The sequence below is a fragment of the Papilio machaon genome, chromosome 15 (genome assembly GCF_912999745.1).
Source record: "Papilio machaon chromosome 15, ilPapMach1.1, whole genome shotgun sequence".
Classification (NCBI taxonomy): Eukaryota; Metazoa; Arthropoda; class Insecta; order Lepidoptera; family Papilionidae; genus Papilio; species Papilio machaon.
This window is the reverse complement of record NC_060000.1, coordinates 5,983,137-6,001,230: the sequence shown is the minus strand read 5'-3', so window position 1 is coordinate 6,001,230 and position 18,094 is coordinate 5,983,137. Positions and strand designations below refer to the sequence as shown.

Here is an 18,094-nt window from a genome sequence, read left to right as displayed (position 1 = left end):
AAATATTCGAAATAATTTAAAAGATAAATTTCTTCTTTTTTTTTCGTTGATCTTTGACCCTTTGCAGGTGTCCTTAGCACACCCTACCAAAGTTTCATCATGATCTTATCAAGGTAGAAATGCATTGATGACAAGCAAATAGGCACTTATTAATTTTTATTAGTCTCCTTCCTGATTCCAACATTTATTATCCTTTTTTAGAGCTTAACAGTAGCCTGGCTGCGTAAATAAATATTTAATGTTACTCTGACATATATATCCATATGACGCACTACCTGGCGACATTTTTTATTATTCCTATCTACAACCATTGCACACATTCTACAAAGAGTACAAAGCCCTTTGTCTCACGAAACAGGTTATCTAGGAAAAATATAAATAACGTAAACATAACTTTTACATGCCTTTTTATGATTTAACCTTTAAAGTATGATTTTGGATGGATATGATTATGGGATGAAGTTAGTATAATATATGGGGTTGTTATAGTTGGGCGTATATATTTTATTTTTATTCAAACATCATGAATAAGATGATTATATTTCGAACTCATCAGAAACCTTGGCACTAACATTAAGATTACTAACGCACTTCTTACCGACCTTAAGTGCATTCGCCGAAAGTCCATAAATTATTTGGCAAAGAAACATGATTGCATTACGAACTGATTTCAACAGAACAATAAATTTTTAGTATTGAAGTTTTATTTACATGCAATTAATTAATGGTTAGGAAAATTACGGAGACTGGGTTTGATCTTTTCGTTATCGGTGTAGGGCCATAATAAATTTGTAAGTAATAACATAAATATAATAACATAATTAATGGTCGTCCATCAATACGATTCTGTAATTACGCAAATAAAAAAACCTTTAATGAAGTTGTTTTTTTTAAACTCGAGTAACTTTTATAAGAATCATTTTCAGACGCCGCCAATTAATTATCTGTACCATTTTAGTACAATAATATTTTTAATTACAAGACCTTGTCTTCGTTAACTTGATGCATAATAAGGCCAAAGGAACATGAAACAATGAACTTCAGTAAAGTTTAAGAGCATTCGTTATTGTTTGTTTTTATATCATAATGTGGTAAACAGCGAAGCTACCGTTGCCCACAGACATCCCAGGCAGATGCGTTGCCTAATTTTAATCGACGGAGGAGGGGACGGATACAAAGAGGATATTTTTGCCTCCTCCGTCAAATACTGGAGTGGAAAGGAAAATGCCACTTGCACACAAAGGAATACAATTTTGAATTATTTATTTATTTTTATATTCACCTTTAGTGAATTATACAATCTATAATTTCATATCACCTCTTTAAATTATGCATAAAATAATAATTAAAGGAAACGAACACAATCTTTTATGCAAGTAAATTTTTTTTATCTTGCACAATATAGCATACGAGTAGATTGTTTATTGTTTCAATGTTGTTTCATGGAAACATGGTGGCTAATTATTATTATAAACTGCACTAATTTTCTAGTATATAATAAAAATATCACAATAATTGCAGCAACAGCGAATCCTCAAAGAAAAGCTAAAATAATAATCTTTCAGCGTTGTTTACTCGAACCCAAGAAAAAGCATCGTATGTCGTGTTCACCATCTTTGGGATTTTGGCTATATTATAAAGGCACGTTAAATTTTAATAACCAACTATTTCCGTGTCACGCAAATTTAATTCTTAAAACCTGACCAAATTTCAAGGTTAATCTTATTAAGAGACTGTTAAGAACGTCGACACAAAAAACACACCATACTTTATCCTTTCACCTAAACTCCTAAAAACATTCGTACAGTTGAGAGCAAGTATTGTAACAAAGCAATCGGTGGAGGGCTAGTGAGCCAATAATAACATGCAGAGGTTACTTTTTGCATTTATTAACATCACAGAAGATCAAACGCATTAGATTGCATGATAAGTTCATTTTAGCTTACGTCTCGAAGCAGTTTACTTAAGTGAAATAAATACAGAAAATAATTTTGTCAGATAATTTGTTGAAAATACTCGAACATTAGCTTTCGTCGAATAACGGTCACAGAGTGTGTTAACGTTTCTGAGTGGGTAGTTTTATAATATTCATCTCGCTAACATGAGGCTTGGACTTCTTTTAGCTGCCTTGGGTATGATTTTCTTTCTCTATTTGGTCGATAAATGATAAAAAAGCTTTTTATTGCTGTTTAAAGTTTGATCAAAATTACCTAGTTGAATTGCTCTAATGACACGGTAACCTAATTTAGCTAAAATAGTCAAGTGACCGCCGACCATCGACATCTGCTAGAAATTAAATCGTTGTAGATTCGTTGCCTAATTTTCGTGCTTTGTGCGGAGGTAGCGAGGAAGAAAGAGGATATTTCCGTTTGTTTCTGTGCGTCCCCTTGCCTATCAAATCTACTTTACCATCCTATCCCTTCATCGTAAAAGGGCAGTAATCGAAAGTTAAGGAGAATTTATTCTCCGGCACATACACGAATTGGAGAGTTACTTCCACTTAACATGTCTTTCTGTCCTTTCTGTATAGTCGTGGTATTGGGAAGGTCGAGCAAATTCTATGAACAGCATCTAGGAGGACTCTACCACTGTTAACTTAGTTTTAAAAATTAGTTTTAATAACCTAGTAAATTTTGGGCCTTTGGATGCACTATTTAGTGGAGAAGGTGTTGTGTGTCTAGACTTTTTAATGTGTGGGTTTTAAAAGGCTACTTTTTTTTTATATCAACGAGGAAATTTTTACAAAAATTACAGTGTTGCCATTGTACAAAAAACTTTCGTTTTCTTTTTTATTTTTGAATTCTAATTTGACAATTGGCATTGGCAGGTTGACAACTTGATGTTGACAGATATCAGATACTTTGAAGTTCTAAAAGTGTTTTGGTTTGTTTTGTTTGCGCTTTTTAAAAGAAAAAAATTATGTTTAACATTTTAACTGCAAGAAATGGAAAAACACCAACGGATAGTTACTTTGAAATTAATTAGTCTATTTATTTTAACTGTTACGAGTCCAAAATTTTATCAAACATAGTAATGTGCACACATGATTAGAAAAAAACCTGGTAGGGCTTGTTGTTTGTAAGGACAAGTAAAGTTAAACTTAGATCATGACGTAACAAAGGTTAAATAATTTATTGCCGAGTACAAAGGTAGTTCTTACTTCCTATTTTATTTTTCACTATGTAAATAGATGTTAGTTGTATGTAATAGTTTTTTTTCTTTTAAAGCTTCTATAATGTGTGAAAACGGGTCAGCACAAAATGTGAATCTTGAAAATTGGATGAGAGAATTGCCTGAGCAGTTAAAAAATGTTCCTTTTATATATCTGGCTATTCCAGGTAATGATAACATCATATATACTTTTCTTTATTCCTTTACAAAACTATGTGTAAATTTATTAAAGTTATCATAATAGCTTGCTATATATAATTTATAAATGTATTGGGGTTATCCTTTTACAGTAGTATACTACAAAATGAAAAAATAATAATTTAATATACTTTTTAACAACTTTTATGATTGTTGTTAGATTACCAATATTCATATACAACCCACATTTTTTAAGTCTAGGATATGTAACAAACCATAAATAAATATATGCTATAGTTCTTTTCAAATATCTTGGCGGCTTAAGTTCCTTATTGCGCTGCATGGTGCCCCCCCTGCATCCTGCAATGCCTCACTACACCTTAAACTGTGTTCAGTGCTGTGACACTCATGAAGTTAAAAGATACTAAGATATCTGAAAACCATTATACCAACACTATAAAATTTCTAGGTAGCCATGATTCAATGACTTATGGTATCACAGAATCAAGTGGGATAGCTCCCGATGCAGAGCCAATTGTCAAGAAACTGTACCCATTGTTCCGAGGTACGATATTACGTTGGACAATAACACAAGCTATAGATACCTCGCAGCAACTGCTAATTGGCATTAGGTACATTGCTTAAATTACTAATATCATGTATACCTACAAAATGTACTTAATATGCTTACTAGATACGTAGCAACAATAATTGTAGTTTTAACCATAAGAATAGGACACAAGTCACTAACTGTTGGTTTCTGAGTATCATCATCCCTGTCATTATCTTTGACGAAACACGAGATAACAATAAGTTCTAAAAGCATTTTTGGTCTCAGAAACCCACAGTAATCTAAGTGTCTACATTTAGCAATAGCTGTATTACAAACCATATCGACGCTGGAAAGCATAAACACTGTAACCCATGAAATCGCGAATATGTTTTTCACACGTTAATAATTTCAACCATTATCAAACGATAATGATTTTATTATATGTTAGCACAAACTACACAACATTGCTAAATACCGCATGCTTGTAGGCGTATCAGCTCACGAGTTATCATTTTTTGGCTCTCCTGTAAAGTTCATACGTTCGGGGTTACAGCGTTTACGCTTTCTAGCGTCGATATAATCTTAATAAGGATTTTTTATTAGTCTTAAATATTGCACTAAGATCTTAAATAATATCATTTATGACATTTTTCTATACAAGTTTCTAAAAATGTATAAATGTGTAGATAATATTTATGCAGCTGACTTTACATGTATGGCATAATACACGAGTATTTCATTTTATAGCTGTTTTTTTGTTCTACAAACACTTATTTAGTTTTTTCTTCATGGTGGCTACAGCCTTCCTGAAAACTGATACAACTCAAATAGGTATTGGAATTGATGGAACATTAATTGCAAAATTAAAAGTTGTTTTAGAAAACTAATTTTAAATTAATTTTTTTTAGTTAACAACATAATAATTCAATTTACAGGTATTTTGATTTGAGGATCGCAACAAAGACGGGGGATGATAAATTTTATTTTACCCATGGAGTGTACGCAGATGAAATAACAACAGCTTTGCACCAAGTTAAAAGTTTTATTGATACACATCCAGGCGAGGTAAGAGAAATTTACAATCAAAATAATAAAGTTGTAACCACTAGTAGAATAAAAGTGCAAAAAAGATTAACACCGCACCCTTTTATTTAAAAAAAAAAGTAATTTTTGTTTATGCATTTCTTCAGTGGAATTACCTACAGTTATTCAGTAATACTTTTAAAGTGTCAAACGACACATTCATGTTTTGTGTGTTTGTACATCTTTATGACAAATATAGTAAGTGTTAGTGTCATTAAAGTGACAAGACATGAATGTATGACAAATGGCTGAAAAAATTATGATTTATACAAAAGTTTAAAATAAACTATGTTACAAATCCCACTTAGAATGTAAACAGGTTAAAAAAAATTATGATTAAATCTTTTCCAGGTGGTGATATTAGATTGTCAACATTTTTATGGGTTCACAGCAAATGACCATCAGAGACTGATGGGGTTATTATTACATATATACGGTCAGCAGCTGGTGCCTCGACAAATAGATCTGCAAGACATCACACTTCATTCTTTGGCAAGATTGAGACAACAGGTAATATTGTACCATTTCTATACTAACCTTACTTCTAACAAATGAATATTCGACTTATTTCATTAGTAAAATACCTGATTAAACTATTATTTTTTTTAGTTAATATTTCTATTTAAGATTTATTATGGTATTCATAGTGGAATTTCTAGTGTAACCTAGGTCTACTAACCATACTGGCTGGTCAAAATCAAAGGCCAATTTTTGGAGGCAGCCATTTTGTATTTATTCAACCAGTATATTTAACCAGTCAAGCTAGATATTTGGAGGTTTTGTAAAAATTTATTGTCATCCGCCATCTTGGATTTCTTTCATAGTGTACTAGTCAATTTGATATAATAATGTTTATGTAACATTTGATTTAACTTCAGGTAGTGATAGTGTACCGTCACCGGTCAGTATACAGTACAGATCAGTTCTGGCAGCCACAGATGTTGCCGTCACCTTGGCCTCAGCAGGAGCGTGTCAGTGGTCTGCTCAACTTCCTGCAACATGTGTGCCGACATCCCGGCATGGGTTTTGTGCACCAAGCTGTGTTGACACCCACCCCAGCGTTTATACTTTTCAGGTATTGTTATTTTTCTTTTTTAATTTGCTATTCTTTTAATACAATGCTGTCACTACTAGTAAAAAAAATTAACTACTTTGTTGTGAAATTACTATAATGTGCTTTGCCTAATTTTTCTCCTAAAAGATTTAAACAATCAAACTAGTTGTACCGTTAATTTTGACTTTGTCTATAATTTAAAAATAAAAAATCAGAAGTGTAACTTCAGTACAAGTATTTTCAGCAATCTATTGTAATAATATTGCAATATCCTTAAATCATATGCTGTTTCCTTTCAGATGGATATCCACACTTCGTGAGAAATGTGCAATACCCGTAAAAGATGAGGTTCTACCTAAGCTAATAGAGGATTTTGCACCAGGACCTCCGCTGGCTGTAACAGATTCTCAGAATTTGCAATCTCAAGCGCCTGTGAACGTTGTAATCGCTGACTTTGTTGAAATGGACGATGCCGTCTTCCCAAAGGCTATTATACAACTTAATATGAAACTTCTCAAAACTATGGATTCCGCAGATAAATTATAGTTAAGAATTTATTTCCAGTCTCAGTATTTCTACCTTGTACCTGCTTTTTTTATTTTTATAATATTAATGGTAAGTGTTTTGTATGTGCTATTTTTTTAATAACGGTAAAAGAAAATTTATAGAGTTTATATTCATGTAGTTCTATAAGAATGTGCCTTGAAATAAAAATAAATTATAGATTAAAAACTTTTTACTATAAACAATATTTTTAATATCAAAAACAAAATTTCTCACTCACGAAAAACTTTATCACAAAAATCGTCCAATTTAATTTTAGCGCAAAGATCTTTGAAGGACCATTTTTTATTTTTCATACAAGTCGCTTCTGTCGGTTTCAATTTTGAGAACAACTCGTCTGACAGATCATCGGAAATTTCTATAATCTTGCATATCTTTTCTAAGCGGGACAAATCCTCCAACGAGTTCGTTAAATCGTTGATACAAATAACTTGAGATTGTTTCTCTTTAACGTGAAATGAATTTTCAGAATTAGTTGCACTAGTACTGTCTAGTTTATCAAATATATCTTGTTTAGTTTTATTTGAATCTTTTTTTACAAAGACATTATTATTATCGTTCGAACGCAGAGCTACATTTTCACAAATCACTTGTTTCTGAACTAGAATGTTCTGTTTGCCCACAAGTCGCTGTCCCAAGAATTTACCATCATTTTTAGTGTTTTCAGTTTCTTGTACAATAATATATCTAGATATATTTTCGGAGCAATGCGCTTCGTTACCAGCAAGATTTAACCCTTCCATCTTTATACTGACGGGACTTGATTTTTGTAATTGTTTTTTTAATTGGTCATTTCTAAATTCATGTTTCTTGTTAAAAGAATACACGTAAGGATTTTCTCTTAGAAAGCTGGTACTTGTCTTTTGAAGTTTGGTTATTGCTCGTTTTTGTACCAGTTCACCTGCATGACGACTATCTGATATCTCTTCGAAATTAGTATCGTATAAAGTTTTTACATGGAACTTACTTATATCGTCACCATCATGTAATTTAGGTGCATCTGTATAATACAAATGAAATTATAGCAAAGTAACACGCATCATTAATATCGTATTACTTAGCTGTAATACCTTGTTTACATTATTCCAGTTAAGTAGGACAGTAGTGCTCAAAATCAGCGCAAACATTCCGCTACTGTCTTATTGTACTGGCGTAATGTAATCAATGCATAAGAATCTTTTCGAACACAGATATTATAACTATGCCTACATATTTCCTTTTCAAATATATTTGCATAAGACAAGTGTAGAAAAGCTACAAATGTTACATCAACTTAAGCCGCATTCACATTTGTCTGACGTGTTGTGTCGTGATGCATCAGAAAGGTATCGGTCTCATACAATTAATATGGTTGCGTGCACACTTCTCTGACGCAGTGTGTCGTGATGGCTTGTGTCGTGTCGCGTCAGTAGCGATCCCGGTCCGCGTCAGTTGGGTGAGGTGCGGGGGACGGCGCAGCGACACGACACAGCGGGTCGGACTAGTGTGCACGCGCACGTGTTGTGTTGTGACGCGTCAGAAGTTAGACATTCTAAAATACTGATGAAATTTTTCAGCATCACTCTCAAGCTCTTTAACAAGACAATAAAACTCGCCTTTAGTCTCTCTTTTTGTATTTACTGGATGTATCCAATATCTTCTTCTCTTTCTTTGTTTTATTAGAAGTGTTGCCAGTGCCAATAACTGCATATGTACCACAGATTAGTACATTTTTAGAAAAGCATCAAATTATAAGTGACAGTCAGCACGGATTTAGAAAGGGAAGAAGCACTGACACTGCTCTTGGGCAGTTCACCGATTATGTCAATAAAGAATTAAGTGAGGGCAATCAGCTCATAGCACTTTTTGTGGACTTCAAAAAGGCATTTGACACCTTACAGCATAACCAATTACTACTGGCCATGGAAGAATGTGGTATCAGTGGTCCCATCAATAGATATTTCCACAATTACCTCAAAGAAAGGTCAATGTATACGGTTGTTAATGGGATAAGGGGAGCAGAGGCGGGTGTAGTGCTCGGTGTGCCAACCGGCTCAGTGTTCGGGCCGGTTGGGTACATCATGCACGTAAATAGTGTGGTCAACGTGGTCGAGAATTGTAGGGTGTACATGTATGCAGACGACATGTGCTTGTTGGTGGCTGGCAGAGATTTGAAGAGGATGGAAAGATTGATGCAGAATGATTTTGATCGAGTGGTTCAATGGGCGCACGATAACGGTATACTATTAAATATAGCGAAGACAAAGTCTATGTATATATATTCACCCTACAATAGGAATGCAAAGAAGGCTGCAATACATGGGGTTCATGTCATTGGCCACTCATTTGACTGCTTCCACCGCAGCGACCAGAATTGGTGTAACTGTCCAAGGGTAGACTGTGTTACTACTTTTCGGTATTTAGGTCTGACGTTAGATAGCTGTTTTAACTGGCGACCGCATATAAATACTGTTTGTAACAGATTAAGAGCTGTTTTGGCTAAATTATATCAGCTCAAAAGAGTGGTTAGTAAAGATATTATGTTCATGGTATACTATGCGTTAGCAGATTCAGTGATAAGTTATGGTTTAAGTTCATACGGGTTAACATTTAAAACTTATACAGATCAAATTAAAAATATACAGTTACATTTATTGAAATTAATTGTAGATAAAAAATTTAAAGATAAATATAAACACGATTATTATAAACTCTTTAAAGAATGTCAGATATTACCTATTGATAAAAAAACACACTACCTAATAATGTTACAGTTATACTATAAAAATGAAAAGGTTACGGATTTAGAAGTAATTACTAATAATTATAACACGAGGGCTGTCGCTGCGGGTAACGTACGCGAAGCCAGAGCATATAATTATTACGGCGAACGAACCAGAGAATACTTGGCTCCAAAGCTTTTTAATAAATTCTTAAGACCTTTACTAGTTCGTAGTTCAATTGTGAATAGTTCTGTAAATAGTAGGGGCTCACTGAAGCAAACATTGAAAAATATGCTGCTGTAGCTTTCAATTAACAATGAATTGTTCTTGATTGAAAGCTCAGCAATAAATATATAAATAAGAAATAACTTGATAGCGTTAGTTTAAAATTGTATTTAATTAAGATTATATTTATGTGTTTGGAAAGTTGAAAAGGTGCGACGCCTACAAACCACGTGAGTGGTTTGGCGAACATTAATTTGTAAATAGTGTTATTTTTTTCCTGAAAATAAATAAATAAAAAAAAAAAAAAAAAAAAAAACAAAAAAAAAAATATCTTCTTCATAATCTGAATCTGAATCGTATGATTCATGAAAAAACATTGCGAATGTGTAAACTCTCTGAGAGCTATAACGGAACTGTTTAAAAATGCGTCATAACGCGTCACATTGATGTGAACAGTAGCCATCACGACAGAAAGCATCACGACACAACACGTCAGACAAATGTGAATGCGGCTTTAGTTGTTACAAATGTAACTTGTGTACACTTAACATCACGTGGAAATGGTTAAGTGTTAATTCGTTTATGCTTTTTATTTATTAAATAAAATATTTGTACCTTCAGTCAGTGCTGAATGTTCCACAGCCATCAATCTCGCATTATCATTTTTCGTATCTCCTCGACCCGAACACGCTGTTTCTAATTGTTTGTTAATAATAAATGTACCTTGACTCTTTGTCAAACATCCCGTACATTGGATAGATTCGTTCGATTCTACGAATGCTATACATCTATCCGCTTTGTTTTTTTTTAATTCCTGATCCTCGAACTTAAACTTGAACGGATCGCATAATCTATTAGATTTCTCAAGTAATCCTTGAGTGACGTTCATCATTTTATTTAATTCTTTTCTCACACTCTCCAAATGATTCTGACCGAAGAAGTCGTTTCGTTCATGTTTAGTTGATTTATGAACGTTTTTATTAACACTTGGTTTAGCTTCAATGTTATTACTAGCACTCGATGTCGGTTCAATATTTTGAATAGATGTCGATACTGAAACATTCTTAACCATGTTATCGACGGTGGGTACTTGTAATAACTCGTTTACCTTCTTTGGTTGTCTATCTGTAAATGTTCCCTGATGTACTACAGATACATCAGCTCCCCACGGCTGCAAATCTTGTAAACTACTGTACACACTTTTGGAAAAAGTCTTTATTGTATTGGGAATTTGCTGTCGACAAGTACCAGCTGCTGGTTTAAATCTCTTAAGACCAGCGGCGGTGTCCGTCAATTTTGGACTTTCTGTCACGCCGTCAACAATTTTACCTTCCAAAGTTTGTTTCTGTTCAAATCGTCTCTCACAAAATGTTATCAAATCCATAACACGACACGCGTATGAAAATTCGTTTTCGTACCAACAGATAAGTTTGTAAAAATCGGGTCGAAGTTGCAAACTCGAATTGACATCCAATATACAGGAATGACTGTCTCTTATAAAATCTGATGACACGGCTTCCTCTTTAGATATATTTAATACTTCTTGTAAGTAGGTTTCGCTGGCGTTTTCAACGTTTTTAACAATATTTTCTAATGTTGTTTTTTTGCTTAACCTTGTGAAAATACATTTTAATATTTGACATACATCATAGTTAATTTCCTACGAAGTTATTATTCATTTTCAATTGTCAAAAAAGTGTACTTACCTTATTGTCAAATCTAATACGGATACATTAACAATGGGTACGCGGAAGGCGAGGCCAATCATCTTGTCTTTAAGTTCTGGCAGTATCTTCCCGAGGGCTTTACACGCACCTGTCATAGCCGGGATTACGTTCTGATGGATGCTTCTAAAGTCACGCCAGTGCTGGAATCATATACTACTAATACACTCACGCCTGTTGAAGGAGGTAGGCAGAAATTATGAATTTGATGACGATGCACAGCTCTATGGTTTGGGGTAGGTTAGTTATTCATTATGGGTCCAATTAATCGACTTTCTGTACTATATTCCTATATCCGTAAAAAACCATACAAACCCATACATTTTTATGTCATTTAGGAGAGGAGAACGAGGGTTATAATAACACTAGAGTAATTCATTCGGAATCAATCTACCAGTTGGATTTCGAAACAAAACTGTTTTTGTATATGTGCACCATTTGTGAAATTTTTACCTTTCCTCTCAAACACAATCCGTCCAGTGGTTTGAGAGAGGGCGTCATTGCGTGTATGCTAGTAACAAATCCCTCTGAAACGCCATAGTTGTTTTCTAGAACTTTCATTATCGGAGCCAAACAGTACAAGGTGCTTGAGGCGCAAGATATCACTCTCTGATCTAATGAATTATTAAAAAAAAACATAATAAATGAAAAAAAACTACTATTATAAGGCCGTCGTGAAAAAAAGTTACAGTAAAAAAATCTATTGTCTATACACATATTATAAAGAGAGATAGATTTGACTGTTTGTTTGCTTGCTTGCATTGAATAAGCTCCGAAACTACTGAATCTATTTTAAAATTCTTTCATTGTCGGGAAGCTACACTACCTCGGGGTGACATAGGCTATTTTTTTTTAAATCAGCGCGGAAGAAGTCACAGTTAACTGCTAGTTATAAATACTAATGTTTTCTTGTTTTGAAAACCTTTAATTAGTTTCCTTAGGGTTTTAGGAAACATTTGATAACATAAAGTTATGGTCCAAATAACCTAGAGTAGGTACTTTTTAATTTGGATCGTGAAAACAAGCGAAACTTGAATCCCTAGTCAAAAATAAAAATGGCTAATTTAAATAATAGTGATAATACCAGCTCTGAGTTTATCATCGTTGACACCCAGGATGATCATTGGCACGTCGCTGCTTGGTGCAGTCACCACCACACGCTTCACACCCTCTACCGACAAATGGCCCTGACACAAAACTTTATGTCATCGATCTAAACTTTGTCAGTTAACAATCTTACTAATTATGTTATGGACGATACAAAATTGTATAGAATTCTAAATGGTACTAAATTATTGTACCTACTGAAGATAACATATTAGTTAGTCTTTTGTCTTTATCTTTTAAACTGACAAAGTTTCATATCGCTTAGAACTTAGAACGTTGAGAATCCTATTTTTTATATAATGAACCCGGATTCTGAACAATATTACAATATGATAAGACGGTTAGGAAAACAATAAACAATATGTTTTTGACCTTTTTTTTTATATTTCAAAGACGTCACGTACACACCCTCAACCTTTAGTTGAACCCATATTAAAAATATCTCTGAGTTACTGATATGAAAACAAAAAATGTCGTCAGCTTGTTTATCAGCCAACGCCTATCGACTTATTTGTTAAAACATAAAGAAATTTAATATTTTTAACTCTTGAAAGATAAGTTATACTTAAACTACTTGGTCTTTTGTTTCTTTTGATTTATTAAAGAAAATTGTCCATATACTTATAATTAAATCTTAAATCGTTCCTAGTCCTTACTAATATTATAAATGCGAAAGTAACTCTGTCTGTCTGTCATTGACGCCAAAACTATTGAATTAAATGAAATTTGGTACACAGATTTTCTAGAGTCTAGAGCCTAAGATAGGACAGACAGAAAAAATATTTGTAAGGGGGTTCAAAGTGGGGGTGAAACTTTGTTTGGAAATATCGTCTTTTTTACAGTTACAAGCTTGAAACTTATATTTTAAACTTTTAATTTGAATTAATTTAAACATAAATGACATTTAAATATCGTTTAAGTTTTACCCTCAAAGGAACATAATAATAATATGGGAATAGGGTATGAATGTTTGTATGGTAATATGTAAGGCTTATGTGGATGTTTTGTGGTTTTTAATATCTTTTGTTGTAATATATTATAATTTTAAGTAAAATAATTAGTCTACGTCATTAAAAATGCTACCCGAAGATAGTATTTTACGCAGACAAAGTTTGGGGCAAAGCTAGTGTTATTATAATAGTGTAGTCTTAACTAAACTGTATGTATTTCACTTTACAGAATTTAAAGTGTATTAGTTGTTAGGTGCAATATTTTTTACCGCAGCTTTTTCCAGATTGGTGAACATTCCCGAAGATTCGATGACATACTGCACACCGGCGGTGTTCCATGGCACATCGCATGGTTGCTTTGCTCGAAATATTTTAACTAAATTACCTGAAATATAATTACGATTCAGCCTAAGTTTGCTATGCAAGTGGTGTAATTGAGATTCATGACTAAAATTGGAAAGTCATGAGTTCTGTTTTATTTAATTGTTATTTTACTTTTTGTTAATTTTAACTACTTTAGTTTCAATATAAATAAGTCAATAGTTGCGAAGAGGTTATTTCAGTGCATTTATACGACTTATACCAACAAGTATATTGTGCAATGTAAATCATTGAAATGTTATCTCTAACAACAAAACAAATATGTTATACAATAACTGTTATGCAATGGAAAAAAAATATAACGACTGGGTAATTATCTCAAAATATAGTGTTTTCAGGTTACCATTAATTTGAATATCGCCCTTGCATGGCGCGACATCACCTTCAAATTTTCCATGTATTGAATCAAATTTTATTAAATAACAGATGTATTCTACGTCAACTGCTGGATCATTAACAGCGGCAACCTGTAATATGGTCAGAGAATAAAAAACATTTTAAAATGTATAAAAATACAACAATGTATTACCTCAACATCGGGATTCAATATACAAGTTCTAAACATAATTCTGCCAATTCTGCCAAAACCATTTATGCCTACTTTTATAACCATTATACATTTATAACCAGTTTATATTTATGTGCACTAAATTACGGAAAAATGTTTAATTTTGATTAGAAACAGAAAGTTGATATTTTGAAATTGCCGCCACAGAATAGAAAATAGATTAAAATCGTTTCACGAGTGTTGACATATCAATAAATTAAGAATTTAGAGAACAAGTTTCAAATATTGAATCAATATTTTTGCGACTGTAATTTTAATTTTTAAAGTTATGTATGCATAGGTATCTAAAATTATTTAAACAAACTAAACAGTTCTGAATAAATATCAATGTAGTAGTAATCAATAGGTACTTGAGATGTAAGTTATAACAAATGTCTCTTAAAATACCTAGTTATATAGATTGTCCAGAAAACTACAAATTTTCACCATATAGCAGAAAATCTACGGAACTAATTTCTTGTAACGGCAAAAACAATTGCATTAAAAATTAGTTACCACGGCCTTAGAAGAATTATTTGTATCCTCTAAGACCACGGCATTAACATCGTTGATTGTACCCGAGTTGTCGAAGTACTTTATTTTAATCGTGGTGTTATTTATGAGGATCTAATAAATTTATGTAAAAAATATTTATGGCCGTGGAGAAAAAAATGTATAGGTTATTATTAACGTAGGAAAAGTGGAAATACTGGATTTTATTTTTAAAGAACATATGTTCGATTGAACATCTATATCAATATCTATAATGTTGCAATATCTATAGAGATCGTAGCGCCCTCATGATATGGTTTTTATGTTGTTGCTCATATTCCCAAAAATATCAACTTGGTATTAAAATGTATTTTATATAATGCTGGCTGAATTCTGCCGTGTGACATATCATAACCCAGTAAAGCTTGACAAGCCATTAATGCAGCGTAATATGCATTAAAAGTTCGCAAGACGCAAGACTATAGCCTTACATTATTTGAAAATAAGTATAAAAGATGCTGGAAAATCCAGAAAATTATGTATTACAGCATAAATCTAATAAACCACACAGGTAATTTCAACAACACAACTCAAGTCATAACCCAGATGAGTAACAGAGGTGAGATAACGAATTGATTTGTAATTGGCTCGACACTTTTCTTGCCTCAACATCCACATTCGATTTCTGGTGCTCTTAATATTCCTTCGTAGTATCTCACCAATTTCAACGGTATAAGCCTGTTTAGGTCGACCTCAATTAACATGACCACTCACATTCGCAGCATTTTTTTTTTTCTACTAATAATCATTCTGTGAATCTGGGAAGGATTTTTTTTTTATATAATTTAAATTACATTATTACAGAATGGTGGCCTGTCTGTTTTTTCTAACTCATTGACGTTTTTCCCACTCTAGAGGTTTTAGACTAGGTTTCTACTGATGAAACTTCATTACAAAAAGATATTGCTATCTCAGTTTTTTTATCAAGAGAATGAGAGAGATCACAACATCAATATTTTTGGAGCTTTCGTCAGTGAAAACCTGTGTTTACTCGATATCCGCAATCTAGATTCCAGCTCATAGCGGTCGACTCACATACTAACTTGTCCTTCATACGACATTTCAGTACTCCATCTTGTGGGGATCGTACGTGTATCAATTCTACGCCAGAACTTCTTCTTTCTGGTAGGCATTAAACTTGTTTTTTAATTTATTAATTTTTACTCAATATCGATTGATTTTTTTACTTATTGTGTGAACATTTTATGCATTACTTGTTGCGTGACATTGTTGTAAGTAGATGTAACCGAGACCGACTTTTGCAGCTAACAATTATTTTATAGGTTTATATTTTTTGTCAGATTTTTTGATATTAATAGTATTATCATATGTATATTGATTTAATGAAATTAAGTTATTACGAACGATTAACATTCAAGAATCGCTTGACCTCTATTTGACCTTCATACGCCGGCAAAGTGCTCTCATCTTAACCTACGTGTTTTTTAGTAATGGTTAGAAAATTTGCTCTTTATTTTCAAGGATTTAGAAGAATTTCTTTAATTATTTTTTGACGATATTGTTCTTTGAATATGTCAATGCTTAATCATTACCTAAAATTTACCATCAGTTTAACTAATAAGTATATCACTAAATACAATCTTTTGCAGTTAATATACATGTTAACAAAAGATTTGTTGTAATTAATCCTGGATATAGTTTTAGTTAAATTACTCATTAATATTTCTTGTATAGTACTTGTTAAGAAATTCACCAGAATCTCGGTATATTCTGGTAAATAAACCAAAGTTAAAATGTAATTTAAAATATAATTTGTACAGTAAATTATTAACAATTTTATTAATGTAACTAATCGCGATTTATGCTAAAATAATTGAAATATATTTCATAAAATAGTATAATATCTAACACTTTTTTTGCAAATGATGGTAAATAAAGATCTATATAGATTGATGCTCATTTCTAATACAATCCTCTCAAAAATTTTATTTAGGATAAATTAATTTTGTCTATTGTGGGTAGAAAAAAATTGTTTCCTTTTGTTTTTTTATAATTATTTAAAATAAAAATATTTTACAGAAACCATGTCGAAAATTGGAATTAATGGATTTGGTCGCATTGGACGTCTGGTGCTTCGTGCATCTATTGAAAAGGGAGCCCAAGTTGTTGCTGTCAATGATCCCTTCATCGGTCTAGACTACATGGTATATCTCTTCAAATATGACTCTACCCATGGACGTTTCAAGGGAACTGTAGATGCTAAAGATGGTTATCTTATTGTTAATGGAAACAAAATTGCTGTCTTCTCCGAGAGGGACCCTAAAGCCATCCCATGGTCCAAGGCTGGTGCTGAATATGTTGTAGAATCTACTGGAGTTTTCACCACCACAGATAAAGCATCTGCTCATTTAGAAGGTGGAGCTAAAAAGGTCATCATCTCTGCTCCTAGCGCTGATGCTCCCATGTTTGTAGTTGGAGTTAACTTGGATGCATATGACCCATCCTTCAAAGTTATCTCTAACGCCTCCTGCACCACAAACTGCCTGGCGCCCCTCGCTAAAGTTATCCACGACAACTTTGAAATTATTGAGGGCTTGATGACAACTGTACATGCTACCACTGCCACCCAAAAAACCGTAGACGGTCCCTCTGGTAAGTTGTGGCGTGATGGCCGTGGTGCCCAACAAAACATCATCCCTGCCTCTACAGGAGCCGCTAAAGCTGTCGGCAAAGTGATCCCGGCTCTGAATGGCAAACTCACCGGCATGGCTTTCCGAGTGCCAGTGGCCAATGTTTCAGTAGTTGATCTTACTGTGCGTCTTGGCAAACCTGCCAACTATGAAGCTATTAAGCAGAAAGTTAAGGAAGCCGCAAATGGACCCCTCAAGGGTATTCTTGGATACACTGAAGATCAAGTAGTATCTTCTGACTTCATTGGGGATTCTCACTCATCCATCTTTGATGCCGCTGCCGGTATCTCTCTGAATGACAACTTTGTGAAACTCATCAGCTGGTACGACAATGAATATGGTTACTCCAGCCGAGTTATTGATCTCATCAAGTACATCCAGAGCAAGGATTAAGCGATTGCTTTAAAATTCTAGATGTGATTGTAATTGTTGAGATTACAGATGCTTACGTTTTAAGTTTAAAAGTGTAGCTGTGTATTCTAAATTATTACGCTACTTTGATAGTAGTAATGTGTATGTGTATGTGATTACTTTTTTTATTTTAATCATGTTGCCTTTAAAACTAAGGCCGAAAATATAAATGTATTAGAGTTATATGTGTCAAAGTAAAAAATTAATCAATTTTATTTCAGTAACTAGAAATTATGGAACAAGTATAGCACTGGTCACATAATAAAGTTAATGACACCTTA

At 33.1% G+C, this 18,094-nt stretch overlaps 3 protein-coding genes across 4 annotated transcripts; 2 read left to right on the top strand and 1 right to left on the bottom strand.

The window, feature by feature from the left end:
- The first annotated feature begins 1,902 nt into the window (after positions 1 to 1,902).
- Positions 1,903 to 6,644, top strand: LOC106710271 (PI-PLC X domain-containing protein 3). 2 transcript variants are annotated; one of them, XM_014502286.2, is made up of 7 exons: positions 1,903 to 2,132; positions 3,228 to 3,338; positions 3,779 to 3,941; positions 4,798 to 4,927; positions 5,297 to 5,455; positions 5,824 to 6,020; positions 6,299 to 6,644. In XM_014502286.2, the coding sequence occupies exons 1-7, from the start codon at positions 2,102 to 2,104 to the stop codon at positions 6,543 to 6,545; spliced, it is 1,038 nt and encodes a 345-aa protein (XP_014357772.2). In that variant the 5' UTR covers positions 1,903 to 2,101; the 3' UTR covers positions 6,546 to 6,644. The 2 variants fall into 2 exon arrangements, with proteins under 2 accessions (XP_014357772.2, XP_014357773.2); XM_014502287.2 differs by lacking the exon at positions 1,903 to 2,132 and adding an exon at positions 2,930 to 3,149.
- A 131-nt stretch (positions 6,645 to 6,775) lies between these two features.
- LOC106710219 lies at positions 6,776 to 14,265 on the bottom strand. Its single transcript, XM_045681378.1, has 8 exons — positions 14,182 to 14,265; positions 13,996 to 14,119; positions 13,541 to 13,656; positions 12,299 to 12,401; positions 11,668 to 11,828; positions 11,197 to 11,357; positions 10,106 to 11,103; positions 6,776 to 7,563 (listed from the first exon to the last, which is right to left on the bottom strand). The coding sequence occupies exons 1-8, from the start codon at positions 14,263 to 14,265 to the stop codon at positions 6,776 to 6,778; spliced, it is 2,535 nt and encodes an 844-aa protein (XP_045537334.1).
- A 1,512-nt stretch (positions 14,266 to 15,777) lies between these two features.
- On the top strand, positions 15,778 to 18,094 carry LOC106710266 (glyceraldehyde-3-phosphate dehydrogenase 2). The gene is made up of 2 exons (XM_014502278.2): positions 15,778 to 15,876; positions 16,792 to 18,094. The coding sequence occupies exon 2, from the start codon at positions 16,797 to 16,799 to the stop codon at positions 17,793 to 17,795; it is 999 nt and encodes a 332-aa protein (XP_014357764.1). The 5' UTR covers positions 15,778 to 15,876; positions 16,792 to 16,796; the 3' UTR covers positions 17,796 to 18,094.